The sequence below is a fragment of the Halichoerus grypus genome, chromosome 11 (assembly GCF_964656455.1).
Source record: "Halichoerus grypus chromosome 11, mHalGry1.hap1.1, whole genome shotgun sequence".
NCBI classification, from domain to species: domain Eukaryota; kingdom Metazoa; phylum Chordata; class Mammalia; order Carnivora; family Phocidae; genus Halichoerus; species Halichoerus grypus.
Genome location: NC_135722.1, coordinates 9,042,752 through 9,069,716, shown reverse-complemented (window position 1 = coordinate 9,069,716; position 26,965 = coordinate 9,042,752). Strand labels below are relative to the sequence as shown.

At 53.9% G+C, this 26,965-nt stretch overlaps 3 protein-coding genes across 5 annotated transcripts; all 3 read right to left on the bottom strand.

The window, feature by feature from the left end:
* Window positions 1-67: 67 nt before the first annotated feature.
* Window positions 68-4,494, bottom strand: B3GAT3 (beta-1,3-glucuronyltransferase 3). Its single transcript, XM_036122217.2, has 5 exons — window positions 4,313-4,494; window positions 2,996-3,170; window positions 1,421-1,781; window positions 950-1,240; window positions 68-567 (listed from the first exon to the last, which is right to left on the bottom strand). Exons 1-5 carry the CDS (start codon window positions 4,392-4,394, stop codon window positions 469-471), a joined length of 1,008 nt encoding a protein of 335 aa, XP_035978110.1. The 5' UTR covers window positions 4,395-4,494; the 3' UTR covers window positions 68-468.
* Window positions 4,495-5,595: 1,101 nt separating this feature from the next.
* On the bottom strand, window positions 5,596-21,493 carry GANAB (glucosidase II alpha subunit). 3 transcript variants are annotated; one of them, XM_078057897.1, is made up of 25 exons: window positions 21,372-21,493; window positions 18,594-18,698; window positions 18,339-18,447; window positions 17,970-18,097; window positions 15,101-15,280; window positions 14,579-14,644; window positions 13,702-13,775; window positions 13,450-13,533; window positions 13,261-13,357; window positions 12,582-12,762; window positions 11,820-11,973; window positions 11,355-11,590; window positions 11,146-11,272; window positions 10,961-11,040; window positions 10,386-10,529; window positions 10,192-10,288; window positions 9,759-9,860; window positions 9,338-9,581; window positions 8,073-8,137; window positions 7,801-7,877; window positions 7,618-7,692; window positions 7,333-7,446; window positions 7,097-7,209; window positions 6,846-6,946; window positions 5,596-6,707 (listed from the first exon to the last, which is right to left on the bottom strand). In XM_078057897.1, the coding sequence occupies exons 1-25, from the start codon at window positions 21,407-21,409 to the stop codon at window positions 6,598-6,600; spliced, it is 2,901 nt and encodes a 966-aa protein (XP_077914023.1). In that variant the 5' UTR covers window positions 21,410-21,493; the 3' UTR covers window positions 5,596-6,597. The 3 variants fall into 3 exon arrangements, 2 of the variants coding, with proteins under 2 accessions (XP_077914023.1, XP_077914024.1); XM_078057898.1 differs by lacking the exon at window positions 14,579-14,644; XR_013442308.1 differs by lacking the exons at window positions 5,596-6,707; window positions 6,846-6,946; window positions 7,097-7,209; window positions 7,801-7,877 and having other exon boundaries at window positions 7,372-7,446.
* INTS5 (integrator complex subunit 5) lies at window positions 20,563-26,304 on the bottom strand. Its single transcript, XM_036122214.2, has 2 exons — window positions 26,167-26,304; window positions 20,563-24,825 (listed from the first exon to the last, which is right to left on the bottom strand). Exons 1-2 carry the CDS (start codon window positions 26,244-26,246, stop codon window positions 21,846-21,848), a joined length of 3,060 nt encoding a protein of 1,019 aa, XP_035978107.1. The 5' UTR covers window positions 26,247-26,304; the 3' UTR covers window positions 20,563-21,845.
* Window positions 26,305-26,965: the final 661 nt, after the last annotated feature.

Genomic DNA, 26,965 nt, shown 5'->3' with positions numbered 1-26,965 from the left:
GGTGTTGACTCTGGTAAGGATCAAACGCAAGAACCAGACGTGCGCAAAGAAGGAAACCAGAGGCCCCTCCAGCTTGAGATCTTTTATTCTGGAGGTAGGAGGGGGGTCAGCATGCTCAGGTGGGGAGGGTCCAGCCCAGCTCCTCCAGCCCCCCAGTGCATGCCCAGCCCCAATAAGTTACCCAGTTGCTCAGGAGCCCTCCCCCCTGAGTGTCTGTCCTTCTGCTCTGCCCCAGACGGGGCTGACCTGGCTCAACACAAGGGCCGCTTGTCCCCAGCCTGTGGGCAGTGCCACATGGCAGGCTGGGGGAGGGGAGAAGCAGCTGGGCCACGCCCTGGGGCTGAGGGGGCAGAGGGACCGCCCCTGGCTCTGAGGGGTCAGGATTTGGAAAACTGCATCCTGGGCAGGCCAGGGGCCCAGTCCCCCAGGTTCGTGCCTGACGCGGTGGTAGTCAGGGTGGGGCTGCCATCACACCTCAACAGCTGGGTCTGAGCCTCGGCCCTGCCGCTGTAGCTGCTCTTCCTGCTTCATCTTGGGCTTCTCTGTCCGTGTGTGCCACACCAGAACCTGTCCCGGGAGCGTTTCAGTTAGAGCTGGACCCAGCTGCAATGAGGCCTCTGGGGCCCTCGGTGTGGAACGGATTCTCTCACCCCCTCTACACACGCAGCGTTGGCTGCAAAGTGTGAAAGGCAGGGGCCTTTAGTGCCTCTAAAATGGGACCTTATCCCCGTACCCCCTCTGTGCTACGTGGGTGCCCAGGAGACCTCTTTCCTTCCCTGGCTCCCAGCTTCCCCTACAGGAGAGTAAGCAAGGTTGAGTCCAAGCTCTGGAGGGTCCCTCCTGGTTCAAACACCCATCCTTTGATCCTCCTCCCCAAAGCCTTACTCCGCTCCCCCCATCACCATTCCATATCCCAGAGCCAGGTTTGTGCCCACCTCCAGCTCCTTACCCGAGTGCAGTTAGCTGCCCGCGGCTCCAGGTCCTTGGGATCCACGAGGTGGCTCAGGAGACTGCTCTCCAGGTGGCCCCGGGGAGCAGTGGCGTCGAACTGGGCACTGGGCTTAGCCAACAGCAAGGGCAGGGCAACAGCAAATCCTGCCATATCCACTGGGAAGGGCCTGTTGGGCTCCCATGCTGTGTGGAAGCCCACAACCCGGCCATCCTGTACCCGAGGGCCCTCAAATCGCAGGCCGCCCACCAGCCCCACGGGCCACACTGAGACACCACGGGTCCAGCGCATCTAAGAGAGGTCAGGAGAGAAGAAACAGACAGAGTGTGGCCCAGGGGCAAGGGAGCAGCAGGAAGGGCCGCTGCGGCCACTCTGCCCCACTGCTCCCCCTCCTCCCACCCGTAACCAAGGCAACCGGCGAGGCTGGCCCCACCTGCCTCTTTCCCCATCCCCGCCCCTCCCACCGCTCACCTCCTCAAAGAGTTCCCGGCTGTAGGTGTTGTCATCATCTGCAAAGTACACGACTCCCCGCGTGCCGGCTGGAGGGGGGTCCTTCTCTCCCCCCACAGCGCCCCCTCCGCTCCGCAGCCAGTCCAGGGCCCTGTTCCGTTGCTCTACACCGCGGGGCCGAACCCAGCCGGGCTCACCCTCCCTGAGCCGCTGGGCCTTGGGGGTGAGGACCGCCAGGTGTGTGAAGAGGAGGCCCGAGGCAGCCAGCAGCCGGGAGACCAGTGGGGTGGGGCCCTCGGCATCCTCCACCAGCAGCCAATGCAGCCGGGGCACCAGGCTCAGTGTCTGGGACAGCCGCACCAGCTCCGCTTTCTGCACCAGCCTGCAGGGGGAAAGATGCACGGGAGGGCGAGGGGTCGGCACCGTCTGCTCACTCCCGCCCCTACACGTAGCTTCTCCTGGGTCCCTTCCAGTAACCCCCATGGTCTTTCCCAGCCAACACCCAAACTCCCCTTCTTGCCTGTCAACTTCACACTGTGCTCACCTGCCCTGTTCCTGCAGCCCATGTCCGGCAGCCCCCTCAACCTCAGGGCTCTGGCTGTGGGAGACTACAAGTTAAGGGCACAGGCTTTGGAATCAGACAGATCTGGGTTTGAATGGCAGCTTGGTAACTTAATAGGTGAGACACTGGAGGAAATGGGTCAGATTTCCCCACACCTCAGTTTCCTTGGCTATGAAAATGAGAATAATGGTATTTTACAACAATGTTGTCTTAAAGATTAAATTATAATGACTTTCTAAAATACCAGGAGGGCCAGGTCCTCTTCCTGGGTTTCCAGGTAGAGAGATTTAGAGGAGCCCTTTGCCTCATTCCTCTCCAGGGGAGGATTTGCCTGAGTTTAGACAAGAAACTGCGAAGGTGTGGCCCAGTCTCTTCTAGGCTTCTTTCTCCTGCAGTTTGGTCTGTCTGCCCCAGGGGTGGTGCTGTGTGTGTGGAAGGGGACAGGGTCTAGAGCTGCCTGTGCCTACATGGGTCAGCCACCTGATTCCAGGGAGGTGTTGGAAGGCTCTTTAGCTATAGATCCAAAACCATGTTCCCCAGTTGGTTTGTACCCAAAAAAACTACAAAAAAAAAAAAAAAAGTAAAGCCCTTACTTAGCACAGTGCCTGGTAGAGAGTAAACACACCGTAAATCATAGCTGGTGTAACTATTTCTAGACCCTATTATCACTGTAAGGCCAAGCCCTTTCCTATTTCAATTTAGTCAGGGATCCTCAAACTTTCTCACCAAAGGATCCCTGAGAGAGAGAGTGAACTCATGGGCAAGCTCAACATTTCCTTGAAACTTTATTGTTCTATCTTAAAATGTGTTAGGAACTGTGTATTCTATTTCAGAGTATACCCCTGTCTATTTTACTAGGAAAAAAAAACCCTTTTCCCACAAATCTTTGAGGAGAGAGAGGTGTGGCTCATTTATCTCGTCATTTGGCGTGCCCTAGTTTGAGGCACATCACCTGGCCCAGTGCCTCCCCAAACTCATCATCAACCCCAACCTCCTGGCCCATGCAGGCCTCTGGGGTACACCAGAGCCCATACCTGGCGTAGGTGGGGGTAACAACATAGATAGTAGGCAGGGCCTCAGGTTCAGGGGGCTGGGCAGGGGCAGGGGGTGGACGGCGGAGATCGGCTTGCAGCTGGGAAATCCTCAGATCCTTCTGCCGAAGCTGCTCTGCGGCTGCGCGCAGGGGAGGGAGGCAGTCACATGGCTGACCTGGTCCCAGGAAGCAGGGATGGGGGCAGAGAACCACAGCATGTTGAGCATCCCAAAGGGGCATAACCTTCTTGTTCAACTCCTAGCCAGTGCAGGAATCTCCTGACAACTTCCCCGGCAGCCTCTTCCACACCCTTGATTGGGGGGTGGGGGGGAGCTCATTGTCTCAATCAGCAGCCCCCTCCAACTGCAATCAATTCCATCTGTTACAGCTTTTACTCGGATATTGAGCTAATCATCTGCCTCCATCCCTTCTACCTGCTGATCCTAATGTTGCCTTCTGCAGCCATAAAGAACAACTAGATCTCCTGAAACAGGGCTGTCTTTTAAATACCTGAGGATCAAGCCCTAAGCCCTGTCTCTCTGTGTAAGAGGCAACGTTCCATCTGTTCCCTTGGCTGTGTGACCAAAGACTCATAAAATTCAATGATTCCGTTATTGGATAAATATTTATTTGAATGCTCCTCGTGGGAGGCACAGCCTTAGGTGCTGGGGATGCGGCAGGGAGCAAAGCAGACACGGTCCCTGCCTTCATGGAGCTTTCAGTTTAGTGGCAGAGGCAGACACTGAGCAAAGAAACAAATTAGTAAAATCATTACGAATTGTGGTAAGGGCCACGAAGGAAACACGTAAGACAGAGAATAAAAGAGAATCCAGAAAAAGAGGAGTTAACGCTAGCTAAGGTGGTCGGGGAAGGCCTCTCTGAGGCGGTGACATTTGAGCTGAGACCTGAAGCATGAGAAAGCGGCGGCCAGGAAGAGCAGGGAGAAAAGCACCGCAGCCAGAAGGAGCAGGTTAAGAGCTTGAGAGAGCAATGAGCGTGGGCTTTCGAGAACCTGTCATGCAGCCAGTGCGGCCGGAGCAGAGCGAGCGAGTGGGAAGGGGAATGGGGTTGGAAAGGCTGACGGCCACAGGATCATGCGGGGCCTTGCGGACTCTGGGAAAGAGTCTGCATTTCATCCGAGGTGCGGCGGGAAGCGGCGGTGCATCCTAGAGAGGGGAGAGCGCCGGCGGCCGCAGAGGGCTGTGGGAGGGCCGAGCCGGCTGAATGGTGTCTGCGCGGGGGTTCATCCCCAGGGCGGGATGCACGGCGGCGGGCGCCCTCGGGCGGGCCCGCCGCACCCCCGCCCCGCCCCGCTCACCGAGCTGCACCAGCGCGTAGAGGAGGCCGGCGATCGACACCAGGAAGTAGGCGAGAAACACGTTCTTCAGCTTCAGCTTCATGGCCGTGCCGCCGCCCGGGCAGGCGGGGTCCGGGGGGGACTAGGGGGTCCCCGCCCCCCACCCGCCAGCCTGCAGACCCCGCCCCTGCAGCGGCCCCGCCCCGTGTCCCGCCTTCCTCACGCTCCGCTCCACCGGCTCGCGCGAGGTGGGAACCCCGGCGCCCGCCAGGGCCCACTTCCGGTCAGTCTGCACCCCGCCCCTCGGGTTAATTTCCGGTCCCTCTGCCTAGTTCTGGGAACCACGGGAGTGGGTGACGTCACATCCGGCGTGGCGAGCTCGCGTGGCGGGCAGTGAGAAGCCTGGTGGGAGCGACTTAAAGACCTTCCCCTTGAACTCCAGTCCCTGTGCGCAGATTTCCTCATTTTCATTCATTCATTTTTCAACCACAGCACCCAGTAACAGTTCTACAAACGCTTGTTACACGAATGAATGAAATCTTGGACTTCTCCCGTGCCAGGCCTGTGCTCTCACGCATCGCATTTCTCACTCTAATCCTGAGACAGGTGGTATTGTCCCCATTTCACGGACAAGTAGCCAAGGTTGACAAAAACTATGAAATTGCCGCTATGTAGTTTTCTATGCCCCTTCTAGATACCTGTCTCCAAAATCTGTACCGTTTCCTCTGACCCACGTTTCTCAAACGGATGACAATAAGGGTCGCGGTGTATGGGGGGAGGGTAGGGAGTGGGGGGCCAAAGCAGTGGGCTACCTCCCAGGAAATCGTCAATATTTGAGCTGAAAATTGCACGAAGACATCCCCTAACTACTCACAGGCACAAGCCTTCCTGAGCATTTTCCCTAAAAAAAAAACACAACCCTCTTGTTTCTGGTAAAATCATCTCTAAAACTGGTAGTCTCCAAAATGGAGAAATCTATTTCCTGTCACCAAAACAATGGGGAGTTTTAAAAAGTGATGCTAAGGAGAAGCAGCCTTTTGCATGTGAACATGACTATAAAGCTGTTTCTATTCAAGAGAGACCCCATCAGCTCTGGTCACCACTATTAACTAGGCCTGCTAAAATCTGATGAACTTGCTGGACTCCTCTATGAAAATATTGGCATCTAGCAAGTTGAGGAAGACTTGCACTCATTCATTTTGCTGAACTGATGAGGCTCATGCTGAAGTTAGATGAAAATGTCAGGCCCTTAGGCTTCTAAGGGTCTGTGGTTCAGGCCAGAATCAGAATCCGGACACCAACAGTTATTTATTGGTTTCTCTCTTTATTGTTTCTCCTTTTATCAAAACCTGTCGCAGCTGGGGGCCAAGAGGAAGTAAAAAAAATTGCCACAAATATTCCCCCTTGTCCCCAGTTAGTCCTCCCCCACCCCCCACCCAGGGCTTCAAGCTAACCCTGGGCACACATGATCATCTCCCCCCACCCTCAGCCTTCTCCCAGCAATAAATACAGGTGACCATGATTTGATGAAACCACAACTGATTTCTCCATCTTGAATGCCCCCCGAGGGGACAAAAAGTGGGCAAAAGAAGTTTAATGCCCATCCTCTCTTAAGGAAGAGTGGAAACTTCTTTCCCCCAAAGGACAGGGAAGATAGAACTGCCCCTGTCAGAACTGCAGCAGCTCTAGAAGCAATCGGGGAGAGGAAAGGTTGGGGCAACAGGGAAGAGGATGTTCTCCAGCAACCTCACTCCTTTGATCCATTCATCCCTTATCAGGTAAGGGGTGGTCCCAGTGTATCAGTGGGGCATAAAAAGGGGAGGGCTGACAGAGAAGAATCGGGAGAAAGAAATAAAAGGGGGAGAGCAGTTTGGTGGGGAGGGAAGGGGAAGGAGAAAAGGAGCCCTAAAGCTCACTGCCCTCTTCTTCTTCCAAGAAATGGCATCAACACACAAGAGGTATGAATGAAGAGGGTCTAGAGGAGATTCGGGGCCCCCAAAAGAAAGGAAAAAGAAGGGAAAGCAAGGGCCTCATGGTCCCCAGGTCTTCACAGGTGAATGTGCTCCAGTTAGAGCAACAGAGTGTTGAGGGACGATGGGAGACTTGGTGTCAGCGGGGTGGCAGAGGTCAGGAGGTCACAGGAGGAATTCAGAGTGCAGGGACAGCTTCTCATCCTGCCCAGATGTTGGCAGAATTTGAGTCTTCAGATAAGAAAGGTGAAGTCTGGGGAGGGTCAAACTCCAAGGCAGAAGGAAGAGGAACTCTCGTCACCACTGCACCCCTCCCACCCCCCAACATCCCTTGTGTTATCGCAGGTGAATGCTCCAGTCGGATGCCACGTTGACGCCAGGCTTGCGCAGGATCAACACAGAGGTCTCAGGGTCATGTTGGAAGGACAGGCGGCTTTCAGGAGATCCTGGTGGAGAAAAAGAAAGCGTTCCATGGTCACAGCAACAGGCTACGGCATAGCAACTGCCTTCCTACAGGCAAGGTGTCCCAGCCCTGCCCCTACTTCCCCTCTTTCCCCCGCCTGGGGGCCAGTCTCACCCCTCACCTTTTGTCTGGAGGACCACGGCTGCTGGCTTTCCGGCCCCTATTATCACCACCCGCTCAATCCAGATTGGTGTCTCAAAGTGGCCTTTGGGGTCTGCTGAGCTAGAGGGAACAAAAACAGATGCCTGTCAGAGAGAAAGATGTCAGAGTAGAAGGAAGGAGGAGACCCAGAGCAAGGTCATATGCAAGAAAAGAGCACAGTGCACTGTGAGCATCCCTGAGGCTACCAAGGACGAATGAGCACTTCCTTACCTGGAGACAAGGCTGTTGCCAGAGTACGAGAACCGACGCAACAGGAACTCATGGCGAGTCTGATAGTTGAATGTGTGCCCATCATCTAGAAAGAGCTCTCCTTGGGCCGTACCCTGAGCGGGAAGTGGGATAGGGGAGAGCCTGAGCCCAAGAGGGAGTGGGGGGCACTCCCCCCAGGGACTGAATCCCGGGAAGGCAGGCAGAGGGCTGAGGGGGCTCCCTGCCCCCGCGCTCACCTGGGGACTGAGAGCAACGAAAAGAGTGATGGGGTCATCCTTCATACAGTCAGAAGAGCGCCGCACTCGCATCCACCGAGGGATAATTGTCCCTCCACGCTGGAACACAGGGATCTAGGGCAAGAGCAGGGGATGAAGTTGCCCCACTGTCCAATCTTGGGCCCGGCAGTGTCTTTTGCTCTTGCCCCTCTGTGCCCACTTACGTACTGGACCCCAAAGCACACACTCTCCCCTTCTGGAAACTGACAGGCAGATGGAGCTGGCAGCTGGGCCAGGCATACTCACACTGCTCAGGGTTACAGGCAGGTACAGGGTCTGGGGACCATAATGCTTCTGGTAGCTCTGAATGTCATACCACACCTGTGGGTGGCAGAACACACAGTAAGTCACTGCACATGGCCCCCATCCTATTTACCCTCGTTGGCCTTCACCACCTTTCCCCACCACACCCTTTCTTCCTTAACTCACCTCCCCTTGGCCAGGCAGATAGACCTGCACACCATGAGCCCCGGAATCTGATACAGGGTGAACCAATAATGCATCCCCTAAAACACACCAGAATCAGCTGTGAACTGAGGGGACCAGTTCCCAGGCAGGGAGCACCAAAATGCCTGCCGCCTTGTGCCACCGGCCTCACTCACTCCTCCCTCCCTGGGCATCCACAGACATCTCTCCCACAGGTGCTTACTTCTTCTCAGCCCTATCCCAACCCACCAGCAACTGTCCCCTCCATTTCTCACCAAGCAGGAACTGATCGTCTATACTGAAGGTGGTCACATCCTGAGGATAATGTACCCACAGGGGCCTAGGAAGGAAGCAAGAAAACAAGGGAAGACATCTGCTGTCTTGGCAGAGGTCAAAGATGCTAGCCCAGGAACCGGAGATAAGAACAGCACAGGGTACAAGCCAGGAGCTTGCGCCAGACAGCCCAACTACGCGGTAGGCCTCAGCTACACAACCTACCCTTGGTCTAGTCATTGAACTTTCTAATCCATCTCCTTGCCTCCTCCTTCCCAGCCTCCTCCTGAAACTATTCCACACGGCAACATACCAGTGGCCATTTCATTATCCTGCATCAGGTCGAATTTTCCTCTCCTACGGCATCTCCTACCTCTCCCTCTGGGTCCTTACCCTGAGACACACTGGTCTTTCTATTCCTGGAACACAACAAACTCATTTCCACTTTAGGATGTCTGCACTTGCAATCTCCTGTGCTGAAAACTTTCTTCCTCTAGATCACAAAAGTCCATCTTCCTCCTTAGTCAGGCCTCATCTCACATGCCCTTTTTTTAAGTAGGCCCTACACCCAGCGTGGAGCCCAATATGGGGCTTGAACTCATGATCCTGAGATCAAGACCTGAGCTGAGATCAAAAGTCGGACGCTTAACCGAATGAGCCACCCAGGTGCCGCTCACATATCCTTCTTCTTAAAAAGGCCATTTGTAGAACTAAATTACATCACCCTATTCAAAGAGCTTATCATTGTTGGCAATTTTTTTTTTTAATTTTTTTTTAAAGATATTTATTTATTTATTTGACAGAGAGAGAGAGAGAGAGCGAGCGAGAGAGGGAACACAAGCAGGGGGAGTAGGAGAGGGAGAAGCAGGCTTCCCGCTGAGCAGGGAGCCCGATGCGGGGCTCGATCCCAGGACCCTGGGATCATGACCTGAGCCGAAGGCAGACGCTTAACGACTGAGCCACCCACGCGCCCCGGCAATTTTCTTATTTGCATATTTGTGTACATGTCTGTCTGTCTTACTCCCAAGGATGGAAGGATATTTGTCTGCCTTGTTTCAGGCTCTGGGGACAGTGATGAACAATGCCTGGCAGCAATGTTTACTGCTACTGCTACTTAGTCTCTTCTTACTCTTGACCTTGCAGCCAGAATTTCCCTCCTTTACAAGGCCCTGGTGAGTGGCAAAAGAGGCCCAGAGATGGAGCCCAGTTCCCCACTGTCCCTCAGCCACCTCAGCCCACTCTACGCAGACCCAGCTGAATGCCTCACCTCATGACAGGAATGCCTTCACGGTGGGCCTGATAGAAAAGAGTGTACCAGAAGGGCAGCAAGGAGTATCGCTGGCCCAAGGCATCTCGGATGATGTCATGGTACTGAGCTGGTAAGAGCCAGGGCTCTCGCCGCCCAGTGTCCAAGTGTGCATGTGCCCGAAAGAATGGCTGGTAGGCTCCCATCTGGTACCAGCGCACAAGCAGCTCTGGCTCTGGATTTTTGAAGAAGCCGCCCACATCCGCTGGGAGAGGGGAGGGAGGAAAGAGGTTGGAAAAGAGGGTGAAAAGAGGGCTGCTACCTAAGGAACTCCCCCAGGTCCCACCCTAGACTCTCAGCTCTCTGTTTGTGCCTGGGTCCTGTGCCCTCTACCCGGCTCCTCTCCCACCAAACCAAGACCCCCAATTCCTCCCCCTCTCACCTCCACAGAAGGAAAGTCCCACCAGCCCCAAGCTGAGACACATAGGAATAGAGATCTTCAAATGGTCCCACTCAGCAGTGTTGTCCCCTGTCCACACAGCTCCTAAGGGAAGATGAGGGAGATGGAGCTTGCCAACAGTGGAGGGGCTCTGCTTTTCATACAGCCAACTCCTATGACCTGCCACATCTGTTCTAGGGCCCCCGGGGTCCTGTCCAAGGTGGCAGAATTCACAACAGCACTTGAAAGGGGACTGGTCCTCCCCCGTCCCTGGATCCCCTTAAAGTGCGCAGATTGAGGGGGGGACGGAGATGCAGCCTGCTGCTCCCGGAGGACAGCCGCGTGGACACATTTCTCCGAGAAGCAGGCCTTGGTGCACCACTCTTCCCATCTGGCCTTCACACCCTCTGTCACAGCTCTATTCTCCAAATCTTACCAAAGCGCTGGGAGCCAGCGAAGAAAGCCCTGCTCAGGACAAAAGGGCGCTCTAGGCCCCCAGAGCGCAGCACCAACCCGTCTGCCGTTGCCATGTGCTGGGTGGACACAGGAGAGAAGGGGTAGTGAGGAACAAAAGGCTGCTGTCCTGTGTAAGTTACCCAGCCCACAGGCTCTCCTCACTCAGCCTCTTACCACGTAGAAGCCATAGATGTTATGCACGTCTCGGTGCTCCCAGCCCCCATGATGTTGGGCATCCTTGAGCATGGTAACCTCTGGACCATTGAACACAGACGGTTCGTTCATGTCATTCCAGACATAGAGGTTGGGAGCTGAGCCCTAGGCACACGAGGCAGAAAATGGGACAGAGGGGAGGAAAAAGACAAACTGTGAGAGCAGAGAACTCCTAAGAATCCAAAAAGCATTTCTCAGGGTCCTCTGAGGAGCATGATAAATGCTCCTAATAAATACAGGCAGCCAGGGGCGCCTGGGGGGCTCAGTCAGTTAAGCACCGACTCTTGATACCGGCTCAAGTCATGATCTCAGGGTGGTGGGATCAAGCCCATTGTCAGGCTCTGCCCTCAGCGGGGAGTCTGCTTCTCTCCTTCTCTCTCTGCACCCCCTCCCCGCACACACTCTCTCTCAAATAAATAAATCTTAAAAAAAAAAATACAGGCAACCAACCACAGCAGGGCTGGCTGGCAGAGAATGACGGACTTAGGGAGGCAGGGTGGGAGAGACAGTTGCAGGCAGGGGAGGGGCTGCCGTACCTCATAGTTGTCAAAGCTGAACATGTTAGCCCACCAGGCCCTCATCGTGGGATTGGTAAAGTCAGGGTAACCAGCAGCGCCTAGGACAAGTTAAGGCTGGCTATCAACCTCCAAGGGGCAAAACGGCTCCCATCCTACCTCCCTGGTCTCACAATAGCCTCTCCCTCAATTCTGGGCCCACCTACCTGGCCAGCACCAGCCCTCGTAGTCAGAGCCATCCCGGGTTTTCACATATAGACCCCGGCTCTGCAACTCTTCGTGTACACGGTAGCCGGAATCCACCTTGATGTGGGGGTCCACAATGGTCACCAGCTGCAGGCAAGGAACAGGGCTGCTCAGAGCTCTCCAGGGCTGTTGTGCCTGAGAAGACTGAGCATGACCACAGCCCTCTTACCTTCCGCCTCTTGGAGGCCAAGTGTTCCAGCATTGTAAGGGGTTGGGGGAAACGGCTGGGGTCCCAGGTGAAGTACCGCTTGCCATCGGCATGCTCGATGTCCAGCCAAATGACATCGCAGGGCAGGTTGTGATCATCGAAGCCCTGATCGACTTCCAACACATCAGCCTCATCCCGGTAGTTCCAGCGGCTCTGGTGGTAGCCGAGGGAGAAGAGCGGGGGCAATGCCTGGGTCCCTGCAGGCACGGGGGTCACAATGGGGTCAGGCCCAACCTGGGGCCATCGGGAACACCCAGAAATTGAGGGAGGCTTGTCAGAGAGAGAGGAGAGAGAGAGAGAGAGAGAGAAGGGTACTGGGCTAGTAAGCAGGCTGAGGCACAGAATTTTTGAAAACGGAGTCACCCGTCTCAGGAAGACAGAGCCAGCGGAGGAGGCTGCTGGCTGGCAGAGAGGGGACGCACGTACCTGTGAGACTGGCATACTGCCGGAATACATCAGAGACAGAGGGCCCGAGCAGCAGGAAGACATCAATGATGCCACTCTCCGACATCCAGCGGACATCTGTCTGCGGGGTCTCCCCAGAGCCTTGCAGGTAGTCTAGCATCTTCCCAAACAGGGTCTACAGAGGGGACCAGAGACACAGGTCCGACACCCACCCTCTTCTTCCCTGACCTAGAGACAAAGCAGCAATGTTCTCTTCAGAGTCCTCACACAGCTGGGTCCTAAGGAGTCAGTCAGGGCTGAGATCAGGTATCACCTCCTCAGTGAGGCTTTTCTGGACCACGTCATCTCAAACAGCACTGTCTCCGTCCCCACCATGTGATCACCGCATTTCTTTCTCAACACTTACCGCTGCGGAACTCACCCCATCTTCTTACCTGTTTAACATCTGTCTTCCACCCTGAGAGTAAGAGCCTTTCCTACCTCAATGAGCAATATATCCCCAGCACCTCCAAGAGTGTCTAGTACCTGACAAATGGTCATTAACAAATGTACTGACAACAGATGCAGAAGAAGCAATATTTTCTCCATGAGTGTGTGTTTTCTGGGAAGGACCAGGGAACTCAAATGTTGCTCCCAAGGCTCAGGGCCCCTTCTCCCACCCAGTCCCCAAACAGTATCCCTGAGAGCCTCCAGCCGGCCTCTTCAAAGTAAACGCCCCTAGCACACGCATTTGCCTCAGGCCTGAAGACTCACTCTCTTACTCCTCCCCGCATGCGTGCTCACCTTCCCTGCAGTGTTGGAAGATATGTCAACCCAGGTCTCTGCGGCATTGAGCCAGAAGATGCCCAGGTCCCGATGAGGGCTGTGTGCCAGAAGCACAGGCACAGACCCATACAGGGCCATGGGGTTGTACAGCTCGTACTGGAATACATCCAAATTGTAGAGGCGATACGGCTCCCCACCCCTGCAGGCAGACAGACAGGCTGGCCCTAGGCTGTGGCACCCACAACCTCCATCCCACAGATACAGGTGAGTGATAAAAACTGGCCCCCCTGCCCTTTCTCAAAGGAGAATTTTTTTTTTTAATTTTATTTATTTATGAGAGAGAGAGAGAGAGAGAGAGAACACAAGCAGGGGGGAGGGGCAAAGGAAGAGGGAGAAGTAGACTCCCCGCTGAGCAGGGAGCCTGATGCGAGGCTTGAGCCCAGGACCCTGGGATCATGACCTGAGCCGAAGGGAGACTCTTAACGACTGAGCCACCCAGGCGTCCCTGAAGGCAGATGCTTAACTGACTGAGCTACCCAGGCGCCTCTCAAAGGAGAATTTTCTGATCACCAAAGGTGATCTGGCCACAGGAAGTGATCCATGCTTGTCCAGAGTATCCAAACTGCACGGACACCGCCCCACAGCCCTAACGTCCGACCCCTCTTTCCCCATTTCTTGATGTCACCATGGGACTCACTCAGTGACCTTTAGCCTCAGGTTGTCTGCATGCTCAGGGATCCCATACACATGCTCCATGCCTGGCAGGGAGAAGTCCAAACCCACAGATGTGGGGCCTGGAAGGAAAGCAAAAGATGGGCTTCAAAGCTTCTGTTTGACAAGGAGTCCCTGCGTCCCTGCCCAAGGCTCTCCCCTCCCAGTCCCTCACCATATGGCTTGCTGTCAGAGTGAGTTTTGAACGTCTCCTCCCAGGCTCCTGGCTCATCTTTCTCTGCTTTCCCCTGGGTCTCCTCTGGCTGTGAGGAGGAAAGCAGACCACCTCCAATCACACACTAGCTCTCTCTTCCCCCACCCTCTTCTAAATCCCGTCCCCAGTGGGGAGACTGAGCTCAAGTTTCCTGTGGGCCTTTCCCCTCCAACCTCCCAGCCAGCCCTGTGCCCAACCACCCAGCCCACTGACTTGCCTTGTCACCATCCCCAGGTGCTTCCTCGGGCTGGGCCCCATCGCCCTCAGCTGGGTCTTTTGATCCTTGCCTGGAAGGTAGGAGAGCTGTCTGCTCCAATCCAGAGGGGGCAGGGACGAGGGGCTAGTGGAAGGAGGGGTAAGGGAATAGAGAGCCAAGGGTCCAAAGGAACGAAGGCATTGGAGGAAGGGACTGAATGTTAAAGCTTGGCGAGGGACCCCAGTGAGCAGATCAATATGCAAAGGATGGGGAGAGAAATGAGAAAGGGAAATGATTGAATGCCACCAGGAGGTGCCTTCCACACACAGGACTAAATCACTAGCCTCTGCCTGCATTCCAGAAGAGACAGGCGGGATGGTTCAAGTGCCTGGACTGGCAATGTCAGTGCTGGCTCTGCAGCCTCCGAGAGAATCTGGCCCCCGCTACTCTCACTGGGCCTCAGCCTCTTGGCCTGACACCAGGATTTTACAAAGGCAAGTGGGTCATACCATGGTCAAGCCTCTAGAGATATATGCAGGGACCCAAACAAGAGGTTTTGCCAAAGAAAGCTTTCAAGGGCAGCTGGCAAGCAGTTCCACCTAGGGCCTCTGTGCACTCCCGCTAAGAGCCAGAAACCCCAGCATCAGGCGGCATCTCTCCACCCCTTGGCAAAGCAAGAAGCACCCTACATTCCTTAAGGACTCCCAGCATTTCATCTTCCTTCTCCTAGGGAGCTCCCACAGGGGAACAGGGACCAGATACCACGTATCTGGGGAAAGAAGGGTGAGTGAAGGGCAGGGCATAGGAAGGTCTGGGGCACCTTCCCCTGGGGGCCAGAGTGAAGGGCAGGTAAGGGCAGAGGAACAGATACAGTACCAGTGGCCATGGATTTACCTAGAGAAAAGGTTCTTGATCTTATCCCAAATGCTACCGAGCGTGAGACTAACTTTATCCGAGAAACTGGGGCAGGAGGAGATGGGTAGGGAAGGGGAAAAGGAGGCACAAAACCAACACAAAAACAGAAACATAAAAGTGAGTTTCAGTCGACAAACTTCCAGAGATGGGGGGTGGGGCGGAAAAGAAACCAAAAAAAAAAAAAAAAAGAAGAAAATAAACCTGGGAAATGTGATGGTGTGAGAAGGGGAAGAGGGAAAGGCAGACCCAGGCAGGCCTTCCAGAGGAGGTGCCCAGGGTACAGCTCAGAGACAAAAGTGACTTGCCTCCTGATCTGTACAGGAAACGGAGAAAACCGCGACCCGGGTCTGCTTCCTACTCTCCCCGAGAGCAGCTTTTCCCAGCCCCAGCCCCTACGGTGGTCCTGCCACCCTGTCTCCTCCCAGGGACCCGGGGCCAAATCCACCACATCCCTGGGCTCTTGCACACTAGGTTCTCTCCGGTCCCAACCCCTGTACTCACGGGACCCTGGGGGCCCTCTGGTGCTCAAAATCCAAGAGTCCTCGGGCATTGACACTGAGCAGAAGACTGCGGTCCTCTAGCAGGTCCAGGCGGAATGGACGCGCCGTCAAGATGATTTTATAGGGTCCCTCAGCCACGGTGAGCTCCACGCTGTTATCATCACGGCCAGAGACAGAAAGCCTGGGAAAGAGATCAAAAGGGATACAAAGAAGCACAAAGGGTGAAGAGTAGTGATGACACTTTTGGGGGGGGGAGACTGCTAAGAGCTATAGGTGGTGTGGGGACAGTGCCGGGGCGGACAGATTCACCAAAGGAACCAAAGAAGAGCTTGGCAGTGGACCCAAGCATAGTTAGAACTTAGAAATGTAACAGAGGTAGCATGGCGGTTGGTGAGGAAAAGAGCACTATTCAATAGTGAAGTCAGAAAAACAGATTTCCTGAACAGGAAAAAAACGGTACCAAATACCTACCTCATACCAGATACTAGTATCAACTCCAGACAAATTATTACTTAACATTTTAAAGTAAGATTTTTTAATTCTTTTTTTTTTTTTTTTTTTTTAAGTAATCTCTACACCCAACATGGGGCTCAAACCCACAAACCCAAGATCAAGAGTCGTATGTTCTGGGGCACCTGGGTGGCTTAGATGGTTAAGCGTCTGCCTTTGGCTCAAGTCATGATCCCAGGGTCCTGGGATCGAGCCCCACGTCTGGCTCCTGGCTCAGCAGGGAGCCTGCTTCTCCCTCTCCCTCTGCCTCTCCCCCTGCTCATGCTCTCTCTCTCTCTCTGTATCTGTGTCTCGAATGAATAAATAAAATCTTTAAAAAAAAAAAAGTTGTATATTCTGTTGACTGAGCCAGCCAGGCGTCCCTAAAGTAAGATTTTTAGAAAAAAAAAAATACTTTTCTGACCTTGAGATAGAGAAGAATTATTTCAACACAACTTAGAGGGGCGCCTGGGTGGCTCAGTTGGTTAAGCGTCTCCTTTGGCTCGGGTCATGATCCCAAGTTCCTGGGATCAAGCCCCACATCAGGCTCCCTGCTCAGCGGGGAGCCTGCCTCTCCCTCTTCTTCTGCCTGCAACTCCCCCTGCTTGTTCTCTGTCAAATAAATAAATATTTTGTAAAAAGTATATAAAAAATTAAAGTTAAATTAAAAATATAAGATTATATAAAATAGGGCGCCTGGGTGGCTCAGTTGGTTAAGCGACTGCCTTCGGTTCAGGTCATGATCCTGGAGTCCCGGGATCGAGTCCCGCATCGGGCTCCCTGCTCAGCTGGGGGTCTGCTTCTCCCTCTGACCCTCTTCCCTCTCGTGCTATCTCTCATTCTCTCTCTCAAATAAATAAATAAAATCTTTAAAAAAAAAAAGATTATATAAAATATAAGAAATATAAAAATTAAAAATTATATTAAAAATTAATAATAAACACAACTTCGAAAATGCTAACACCATGGGGCACCGTATGAATATATATGGCAGTAAAAATGAATTTCTAAAGCTACATGCAACAGAGTTATAAAAAGTTATGTCAAAAACAGAAGTTCCAGAAGCCCACATTCACTAGGATACTTACCTGTAACACTCAAAACCAAACACACCTACGTAGTTTATGGCTTAGGCACACAAACACAAATACGTTTGTGTATATCTGTTCTTATGTGCATACACGTGATACAACTGTAAGAACAAGACAAGGGAATGATGAACTTCAGAGTAACAATCACCTCTGGGGGCGGTCAGGACCACAGGATAGTGACAAGTAAATGGTTGGGCTGGGTAAAGGGTATACAGGGAAGAAGTTTATCATATCGTTTTCTATAGATTTTCTTTTTTAAGATTTTTATTTATTTATTTGACAGAGAGAGAGAGAGACAGCGAGAGAGGGAACACAAGCAGGGAGAGTGGGAGAGGGAGAAGCAGGCTTCCCGCAGAGCAGGGAGCCCGATGCGGGGCTCGATCCCAGGACCCTGGGATCATGACCTGAGCTGAAGGCAGATGCTTAACAACTGAGCCACCCAGGCGCCCCTTATTATATCATTTTTTAAATTAAGTACTTAATAGGGGCGCCTGGGTGGCTCAGTCCGTTAAGCGGCTGCCTTCGGATCAGGTCATGATCCTGGGGTCTTGGGATTGAGCCCCACATCCGGCTCCCTGCTCAGCGGAGAGCCTGTTTCTCCCTCTCCATCTGCCTGCCACTCTGCCTGCTTGTGCTCTCTCTCTCTCTGTCAAATAAATAAATAAAATCTTCTTTAAAAAATTAAGTAAGTAAGTAAGTAAGTAAGTACTTAATAGAGAGCCATGCATGGGGTGCTGGGCTGGCTCAGTCAGCAGAGCATGTGACTCTTGACCTCAGGGTTGTGGGTTTGAGCCCCACGTCGGGTGCAGAGATTACTAAAAAAAAAATAAACAAACTTAAAAAAAAAGAGAGAGAGAGAGAGAGCCATGCATGGAATATAATGACACTGTGTCATGATTCAAGAATTTGAGTAATCATATCATGAGTATCTGAAGAAAAACAAAGAAAAAGAGAAAAGTAAGGGGAAGGGAAAGGACGGGAGGAACCAACCACAGAGACACTAACACTGGAGGGCAAGACCTGGGGCCTTGTTTATCTACTCGTGCATTGCCAGCCCCTACCCCAGGCCTGGCACAGAACTGGAAGCAGTATCTGTTTGCAGAATGAAAGAAGAAAAAGGGCAGAAGAGAAAATGCGTGAAACAGAGGGAGAAATGGAGCAAGGTTAGGAGAGTGACGAGATGCTAGTCAGCTGTTACCCCAAAGTGGGAAAAAAAATCAACCAAATAAAGGTTAATCGGGAAGGACAAAAGGAGCAGGGAAATGGATAGGTTTCTCAGGAAAAATTTACCGAGATGTGGGGGGATCGGCCACCAATACATCTGGCACCCGGTATCGGGGCCGCCGGGGCTCCAGTTCATCAATCCTGATCCGGGTCATATTCTTTTGAAGCCCCTGGAGCTCCAGCACCAGCACTACCTGTGGGGGCAGAGGTTTGGATCTGGAGAAGGGAGAGGGCTACACCATGGAATGCCCTCTGAACCCACTCCCTCCTGAGGGGTCTCCTCCTTCTAGCCCCTTACCTAAGGGATCTGAGATCCGAATTCCTCACAAAATCCCAAGACGGCTGGGATAGAATGTTGGCTACAGGTTCACCTTTGCCGAATTACCCCTTAGCCATTTCCCCACCCCCACCAGGCTCCTCCTTTTCTCCCCTGACCTTGGTGACCTCGTTGATCAGATGAACTGTGAGGGCATCAGGACCAAGATGTAGAGAGTCCAGCAAGGCTCGGTACGGAGAGAGGCCTGGCCGCATGCTTCGTTGCCTCCTGCCAAGTGAAATGGGAAGGAGGGAAGGTTCCCCAATGTTCCTAGGTCCCTCTACCACCTGCAATGTCCCCAGGCTACCCCCCATCTGCCACAGCACCTCCCACAGTACCCTATTTTCCATCCCACTCTCCAAGAAATATCATACTTGCAGAAGGAACTCTCTTCACAGGTCTTAAAGTTGCTTCTATCCACAGCAAGGGTAACTCCCAGGCAGACCCCTAAACAAGCGAGTACCAAACCTGTCCCAGACCTAAGGAGGAAAAAAAGACAAAGAGGGAACAATCAGCACAGAGATCAGAAAAGGCCCCACCTTCACAGGGAAAGGCCCCTTCCCACCACAACCCTAAAAGGGGAGAAAAATAGAGTCTGGTCAAATAGAAGAAAAGGCACAGTGGACATGGGGTGAAATGTCAGGCCTGAGGAGTTGGCTCACTCACACCTTCCCTTCAAAAGGCAGGGGAGTGGACAAAGGATCTTTGGCCTTCAGAGGCCCTGGTATTGACTCTGGTTACATCAGCTTCTCAGAGGAAAGGAGCAGTTAACAGCCAGTCCCAGGGGAAGTGGTGGCACCATGTGAGGAAGAGAGAAACAAAGCGAGCCATGCCTTTCCACGGGGAAGGCATTAGGTGGAGCTACGGTGGAAAAGTTAAAGATGTACCCTCAGCCAGCCTGTTGTCACAATACCCAGAGTCCCAACATCCCTAGCACCCTAGGCATCCTGCTCCTCTGACCTCCACTCCTAGATCTTCAAAATAAGTCACCACTACCATGACCTAAGCCTGAAAAGAGTAACAACAGCCACATGTACTGAATCCTAACATACCCCCAGGGGCCGGGCTAGCTGCCTATATCCCTAGTTTTCAACTCAGCCTGAAGTTTTTAAAAGTGCCAATCTCACCCCCAGAGATTCTGATCGAACTGGCACGAAGCGGGGCCTGGGCATCAGAGTTTTTAAAATCTCCTCAAAACAACTCTAATGGGCAACCATCACTCAAAACCACTTCTTGATACATACTACCTCTTTTTCATTTCTTTCATTGTTTTCTTGGTGAATGTAGGGTTGGGGTTTTTCCCAGATGGGAAAATCGAAGCATAAAAGGTTCAATAATCCATCCAAAACTGAACTGCTAAAAGGGGTGAAACTGGGATTGAACTCAGCTCTGCCTGACTCCGGGGCCCACATAACTTCATGATACACAATACAGCACGCTACCTACCAGCAGGGCCTGCCTCACTGAGGACCATTACCCCAAGGTTACCATAAACTGTTACTTCCCCAAGGTGCTATCAAATGACAGACAAGGGACTAATTGGCTAAACAAGTTAGTTTAAAAGATACATTCATCCATTCTCAGTAAATCCTAAACAGAGGTTCTCAAACTTCATTGTCTGTTAAGAATTACCTGCAGTGTTTAGTAAACGTAGATTCCCGAACCCTGGGAGAATCTGCATTTTAAACACGCTTTCCCAGCGACTGATGTGGGCTGTCCAGGAGCACACTCTTAAAGTGTCCCAAATAGGAGACAAAACAAACACAGGCTTCTCTTCTTCTAAGTCTTAAAACTTTGCAAACTGCTAACTAGAGACTATATACATTGTACCCAGCATTAGCCTCAGCATCTGCCTGAAAGCTAAAGGTAAGGAAAATTCACCAGAAGGGAGATGGCAGAACACAATAAGCCCTCCAGTTCCAGAAGAATGTGCAAAGCAAGCCAGGGCACACAGAAAAGTGATGAAAACACCAGGCACTGTCTTTTGATAGGCCAAGCAGGAATAATTAGTAGCAAAACAAGCACAAGAAATGCTACCAGAAAACTCAACAGCAAGGCTTGTGGCCCAGATCCTGAGGAGTGACCGCAGCAGGCACCCTGCACCACTGACTCCATGTCCACCTGCCCAAAGCAGCAGTAATCAGAAGTAAAGTGAGTTAAATATCCTCTGGAGTCGTATTTGCACAATCTATGCAATGGGCTTGGGAGAAATGCCAATGAGGACAGGACTTCTAAAAGATCTTTCAGATGTGACCTGTTGGAAGGCCCTAGGAACTCAGGGATGCCTTGAACGCCCGAGAGCAAGAGGTGGTCACAAGCCAATGTCAGGAATGAGCCACAGGGTAAGGTGCACCCGTTTATTGTTTCAGATCACAGGCTTCCAGAGAGTTGAGTTTACAGTCCAATCTTTTTTTCACTGCTGGTGACAGTACATGCCTCTCCCACCCCAGTACATCCGTTATGTCCAGGTAAACGTTTTGTGGCGCTGGTGATTGTTTCGAACCGTTTTGTTTTTTGCTTTTCGGTAATAGAAACTCGAGAGCGCAGACCAAAACATTCGACTGCATGTTGTGTTTGAGCACCATCATCCAGGCAGACGGTGAACTTACGGGATCCTGCCCCAGCCGTGCCCAGCGACCGTGAACACCGAACAAGCCATGGTTGGTGTCCACGTGAAGACAAGGGCAGGGCAGGGTCCGGGACTCTTGGGGGGAGGCGGGGGGTAGGGCAAGAAGGGTAGTGCAGGCGGGATAGCAGGCCGCGGGGCTTCCCGGCTGAGGGGCCCGCAGGACAGTGGACTGCGTTCCCGGAGGCCCGGCCGCGTCTAGTCCCCCGCCCGGATGGCCCGCACACTGCAGGAAGGAGGCGGCAGCGTTAACCGCCGCGAGCCGCCAAGGCCAATAAGAACGAACGGTTGCGGCCCTCTTGAGCCGCCGGGCTGGAGCTGGGAGCCCCAGAAGCAAGGGCCCCCAACGCCGCGCGGATGTACCGCGAGGAAAGCGGGGAAGCCTGAGGCCGCCTCCAGAGGGACAAAGGCTGCTCACGAGGCCGGGGGATAACAGAGTCTCAGGAGGACACATAGGAAGGAGAGATATGGGGTTTGGGGGGCCTGGGGGCCTCCCGGCCGTGCCCCCGGGTTCCGGGCTCCTCACCGCCTCCTACGCGCCGCCACTGCCGCTACCGCCGCCATCTTGTGCCGGGTTTGCTCCTTGACCCCGAGGCTCCCCTCCCCCCGCGCGCGTTGAGCCACGTATCTTAGCGCCCGCCCCTTCCGGCTTTCTGATTGGCTCGACCGGAGAGCGCCGGGCGGCTGTCCCATTGGCAGAGCGCGCACAACAAATGCCCGCGGCAGGCGGGTCTAGGGGCGTGGCCTGAGGGCGGGGGCGGGATTGTCCAGAGCCAGATGCTGTCCGACTTTGCCAGCTCTCAGCATCAGACAGAGGCACTGGACTCTGCTTTTCTCAACTCGGCAAATTTTATTTAGAAAAAAAAGATGGGGGAGGAAAAAAGTGACAGCGCTCTTTAGGCCAAGGTTTTAGAAGAGAATCCTCCACCTTTCTGCAGCACCTTAGCTCCCTAGCTCTCTCACCGCTCAACCTCCCTTGGCTTCCGAAGCTTGGAAAAGGCTATGTGCCCTGCCGAAGGAGAGTGGACGGTGAAGGTGCCTGGAAACGGCCAGAGAAAAGGCCCAGGCGGTCAATGTTGCGGTGGAGGACACTGTGCAGCACAGCGAGATGGGGTCCACCCTCACCCCCGCCCTCCCTGGAGAAGTCCCGGATGAAGCGGCCACGCTCTGACTGGAAGATGAACTTCTGGGGCAATGGCCCATGCTCCCGGAGAAAGCCCCAGACACTGAGCAGCAGCAGACGCACTTCAAAAGGTGCCAGTTGGCTAAATACCTCGTGCATATTACCCAGGGCTGGTGGCAGGAGGCTTCCCTCTGCCATGACAGCTACCAGGGTGCAGGATGCCTCCAGATGCCAGGGGGAGTGAGCTGTATCAGGGTGGCGAGAGGCTTCCCAATGACCCAGAAGGGCGGCTAGTAGCCCCCGCAGGAGCACGGAACAGTAGCACAGGGCTGGGGGAGCAGCCGCCACCAGCTTTAACAGCTCAAAGAGCAAGGGCTGTTCCCGGAAGCGCCGGCCAATGCGGAGATCCCGCTCCACGGTGGCCCGGGCGTGCTCCTCAGGGGGCCAGGCTAGCTCAGCACCAGCTGCATCAGGACACACACTCTCCACCAAGGTCACTGCCACCGCTTTGGCTGCCTCAGGGCTCAGGGTGGGAGCCCCCCAGCAGCCCCCACATTCCGTACCCCCAGGGGCACTGCAGCAGTGCACCAGGAGGCTGAGGAGGCTCTGGGTGTTATAGACCACTTCCTGCTGATTGCGTGACCGGACAAACTTGGGTGGCTTGAGGCCACGACCGATGACTCCAGCGTGGAAAACTGACCAAATCCCTCCAGGCCCTGGCACAGCTGCAGTGTGCCGCCTGTTTGTGTCCAACAGGGAGGCAGAAGCCAAAGGAGCTGAGACAACTGAAAGAGTCTCATTGTCCCTATCCACTTCCCCTCCAAACAGTTCTGCGTTGCCCCGATGTAAGGCTCCCTCAACTAGCAGCTGCAAGACAGCCTTGAGCCCAGCTGGAGAGGTCTGAGAGAGGCGGGTAAGAAGCTGAGAGGCCGAAGCCACCCCTGGGGGGCCATGCAGCCTCAGAGACGCAAAGAAGCGATGTACTCCAGCTCTCACCAGTCCCAGGAGTTGGGAGGGGGACAGGGCTTCTTGAGGAAAGGGACAAATGGCCAGGAGGGAGGCAGCAGCTTCAGCTACTTCCTCCTCAGGATGTAGCAGGAGAGGAGCCAGGTCAGACAAATGGGCTGATGCAGACTCCCCAAACCGGGCCCCTAGGGCTGCAGGGCCCTCACCACCCTGCTGTTCCCACCCCACGAGCAGTGCCAAGTTGCGCAGGAACCGGGCAGTGAAGGGAGGCTGCAGAGTCCCTGCATGCACCCGAGCCAGGCAGCTTCGGAAAGCCAGAGGCAGGAGGCCAGAGAGGCTGACTACCAGCCCTGCATATAATTGGGTGGCCAGACTCAACTCTTCAGGGCTTCGGGCCCGGCTCAGGAGATGGCCCAAGGCCTCAGGTCCACAGCTAGGCCGAGTATAGACAGAAAGCAGCCCCAGGAGCTGGTGTTGCCAAAGGAAGCGCTTCCGTTCCAATCGTAAGGTCTCTCCACACAGCTCTCCAACATGGTTTCTTAGCGCATCTAGAAAGGGCACAGGGCGGGGGGGTGGGGGCGGGCCCAGCACCCCTTCCCCGGGAGACCCTCCCCGGTGATGAACCAGTTTTTGCAGATGCAGCAGCAGCAGCTGGATCAGCCGGTCACAGGCCTCACGCACCGTGTCCGGCACAGCCAGGCCTTGGGTGGTAATGACTGAGGCAGGCATAGCTGTGTCCACCAGGAACTGCAACAGGCGGTAGGCACCTGCCCCCGAGGCCTGGCTCACCAGGTGCACAGCCAGATTCAGCATGTTGTCCAGCTCCTCTCGGGGGAATCCCTGCAGGTGTTGCTGCAGCTGACTCAGCACAGCTGGGGGCTTAAGGCAGTCCACCAACTCTCCAGAGACTGTGCCCAGCAAAGCTGGTGACATGACCGCCAGCTGCAGCAGGAAGGGGACTGTGGCCTGAAGGGACGGGTCCCCACTCCGGCCCCCAGAGCCCCCTGCCAGGCTATCATGGAACATTCGCAGAAGCTCCCGGCGGATGCTGTCTCCGTGGCGGGAGGCCAGGTGCCCTAGGATGCCTACAACTGAGGCAATCTTGGGCACCCGTTTCTCCCCAGGGATAGCAGGAGATCCAGGGAAGGGGTCTATAGAGGGGGTTTGAGAAGAGCTTGCACCACTGCCACCAGCTCCGCCTCCAGCCCCACCGTGAACACAGAAATCCTTAAGGCCACAGGAGAGAACTCGGGAGATGATAGTGCCCGGAAAAGAGGAGCCAATGTGGGCCACAACCCAGTCGAAGTGTGGGGAATGCTGGACAGAGGTATCCAGCAAGGCGTCCACGCAGGCATCTGGGCAACTACCAATGAGAGCTGAGAGACACTGAACATAGATGTCCATTAATGTGCGGGTGGCCCGACAGCCCATCCACAGCTGCAGCAATTCGTTGAGAGAGCCAGTGGCATGGGGCACACGCTGGTGCTGGCCTGAGTATGTGCTGCTCAGCTGCCCCATGAGGTCAATGGACCATGCACTAATCACAGGTGCCCAGGCCTTCGGGTTGGCCCGGATAAACTCAGACAGCACCTGCTGTACTTCCTGCACCACATCTTCTAGACCAGGTCCCCCAGCGGGGACATGGGAGGGTGGGGGTGGACGGAGGTGAGGGGGGCCAGCCACAGGGCTTTCATCCAGGGCAGCCAGGTGGGCCCGGACACTCTCATCAAAGACACCTCGCAAGTGGTCAAGCACGGCAGCCCGAGCAGGTGGCAAAGAGCGGAGCAGGAGAAGACCACAGCGAGCATGTTCCCGGGCCGAGAGTTGGTGGCCCAGAATAGGGTCCACGCCAGTCAGAAAAGCCTTGATTTCCTGGGACAACTCTTGAGCGCTAAAAGGAAGCAAGAGAAGCAGACTTAGAGCGCTGGGAGATGTTAGGCACATTACATTCCCCTCGTGAGCTTTGGTTTCTTTCCATGTAAAACAGGGGTAACTGTACCTCCCTCATAAGATAATGCACATGAAACACTTAAGCACCATATCAAGTTCACACTAATCACCAATAAATATTTTTTCTTTCAATAATAACAATAATATCAATGTTAGGTAACTCATGTCAGGTACTCTTTAAGTACTTTATGTATATTATTTCAATCCAGACAACAGCCCAATAAGGTATGATCCCACTTTACAGATAAGAAAACTAAGGTTAAGTAATCAGACTATAAGCTCCAAAAGGGTAGTAAACATTTCTATTCTCTTCAACACTGAATCCCTTTCTATTGAAGTGCCAGGCATACGGGAGGTACTCCATGAGTATTTTTTGAATTGAGTAAATATATCTTGTGTGGCTACAACATCTGCTTTTAAAAACACCTTTCCAGCTTGACTACCCTCCCCCCAAAACACAAGCAGCGGGGATTATACTCTTAAAGAAAATCCTAAACTCAACTTGTCCCTCATTAAGGCCTCCTAGTACCTGTTTCTTCCCCATATTCTGCAAGCATCCTAACCACCCACCACTTGAACACATCAACAACCAACTCCGGGCATCCTCCTGGTGCCTAGGAATCACAGTGTCCCAGGATACAGACAAGGTAATGTCTGCCTTTCAACCCTTCCCCTCCCAAAACAGATGGCTTCAGTCTTAGGCGTTCAGAAGCCGGTGTCATGGGAAGAGGCAAAGTCCCCTTCCTCTTACTGCCTTTTCTGCCAAAGAAGACCGCATCCTCTAGGGGCTGATAGGGCTCCGACTGTGCCCTCTCTGATTCCTTAAATAAATAAATAAACAAATAAACCACCCTAAGGTGAGAGAGAGTAGCTTAGTTGGAGGGCAAGGCAAAGGCTAGAGGGAAGCATTTTGTGGGTTTCCGGGACTGGGTTCCCAGGGAGTCTCCATAAAGTCAGGGGACCCTGGGTTCTCTCGGGTCTAAAAGGGGCAGGACGGCTGGGTTCCCAAGAGTTCTGATATCCCCAACTCTTGGGAAAACAAGGCCGGGATCTGGGGTAACTAGGCGTTTCGGTTAGAAGGAGGCAGGACCGAGATCTTAGGAGTGCGGGCACTGGAGCCCAGAGTTTTGGTGAAGCAGTCCCTGAGTTCTGGGAAGACCCGAGCAGGAATCTCTGAGAACCCTGACGCGAGTTCTCGAGGTAGGATCCGGGTTTCTGCCGAGAAGGCTGGGGATCGGCGCAGGGCCGCGCGATGGGGGAAGATGCCAGGGGCTCTGACTACCTGAGCGGCGCGGGACCGTGGGTGGCCGGGGCAGGACCGGGAGGCCCTGGGGCCCCGGGAGGGTCGCACAACGCGGACATCCCGGAGCCCTAGCCCGAGCCCGAGGCGGGAGCGGCGAAGCGCAGGCAGCGCATGCGCGCTGACGGGAAACCCAAAAGGAACCAGCGCCTAGGCTTCTCAGGAAAACCCGTCCGGCGACGTCCGCGACCCTCATACATTGGTTCCGGACCGCGTCGGGATCCCAGAGCAGGACTGCGACGGTGACAACGAGAATCCGACCGGCCTCAACAAAACCTTGTTTTCCCTCAAAGGGCTTTTAAGACACAAACTAAAGCTAGCTGCGGCTATTCACAATTGGATTTAATTATTTTTCCGAAAGCCAAAAATTCAGTGTTCAACTCAGGAGGTTTTAAAAAATGAAGCACTAGGAAACATTTTCATCAATAAATAGTGACGATATTAAATAAATAAACAAACAAGTAAACAAACAGTGACAATGGAAAAAGCAGTTAAAGGAGAGAAGGGAAGGGGAAAGCGGTAAGAAGACGGAAAGAAAGGAGGCGGGGCACCTGGGTGGCTCAGTCGGTTAAGGCTGGGAGTCTGATCTCAGCTCAGGTTTCAATCTCAGGGGCGTGAGTTCAAGCCCCTCGTGGGCTCCACAGTGGGTGGGAGCCTGAGAGAGAGAATGAGGAGGGAGGGAGGGAAAACTCCTAAGAGAGGAAAAGGAAATAAAGGGAAGGAGAAAAAGCCCAAAATAAACTGGGCTGGCTGGGCTGTAGGTGTTCTCCCAGTCATAAGC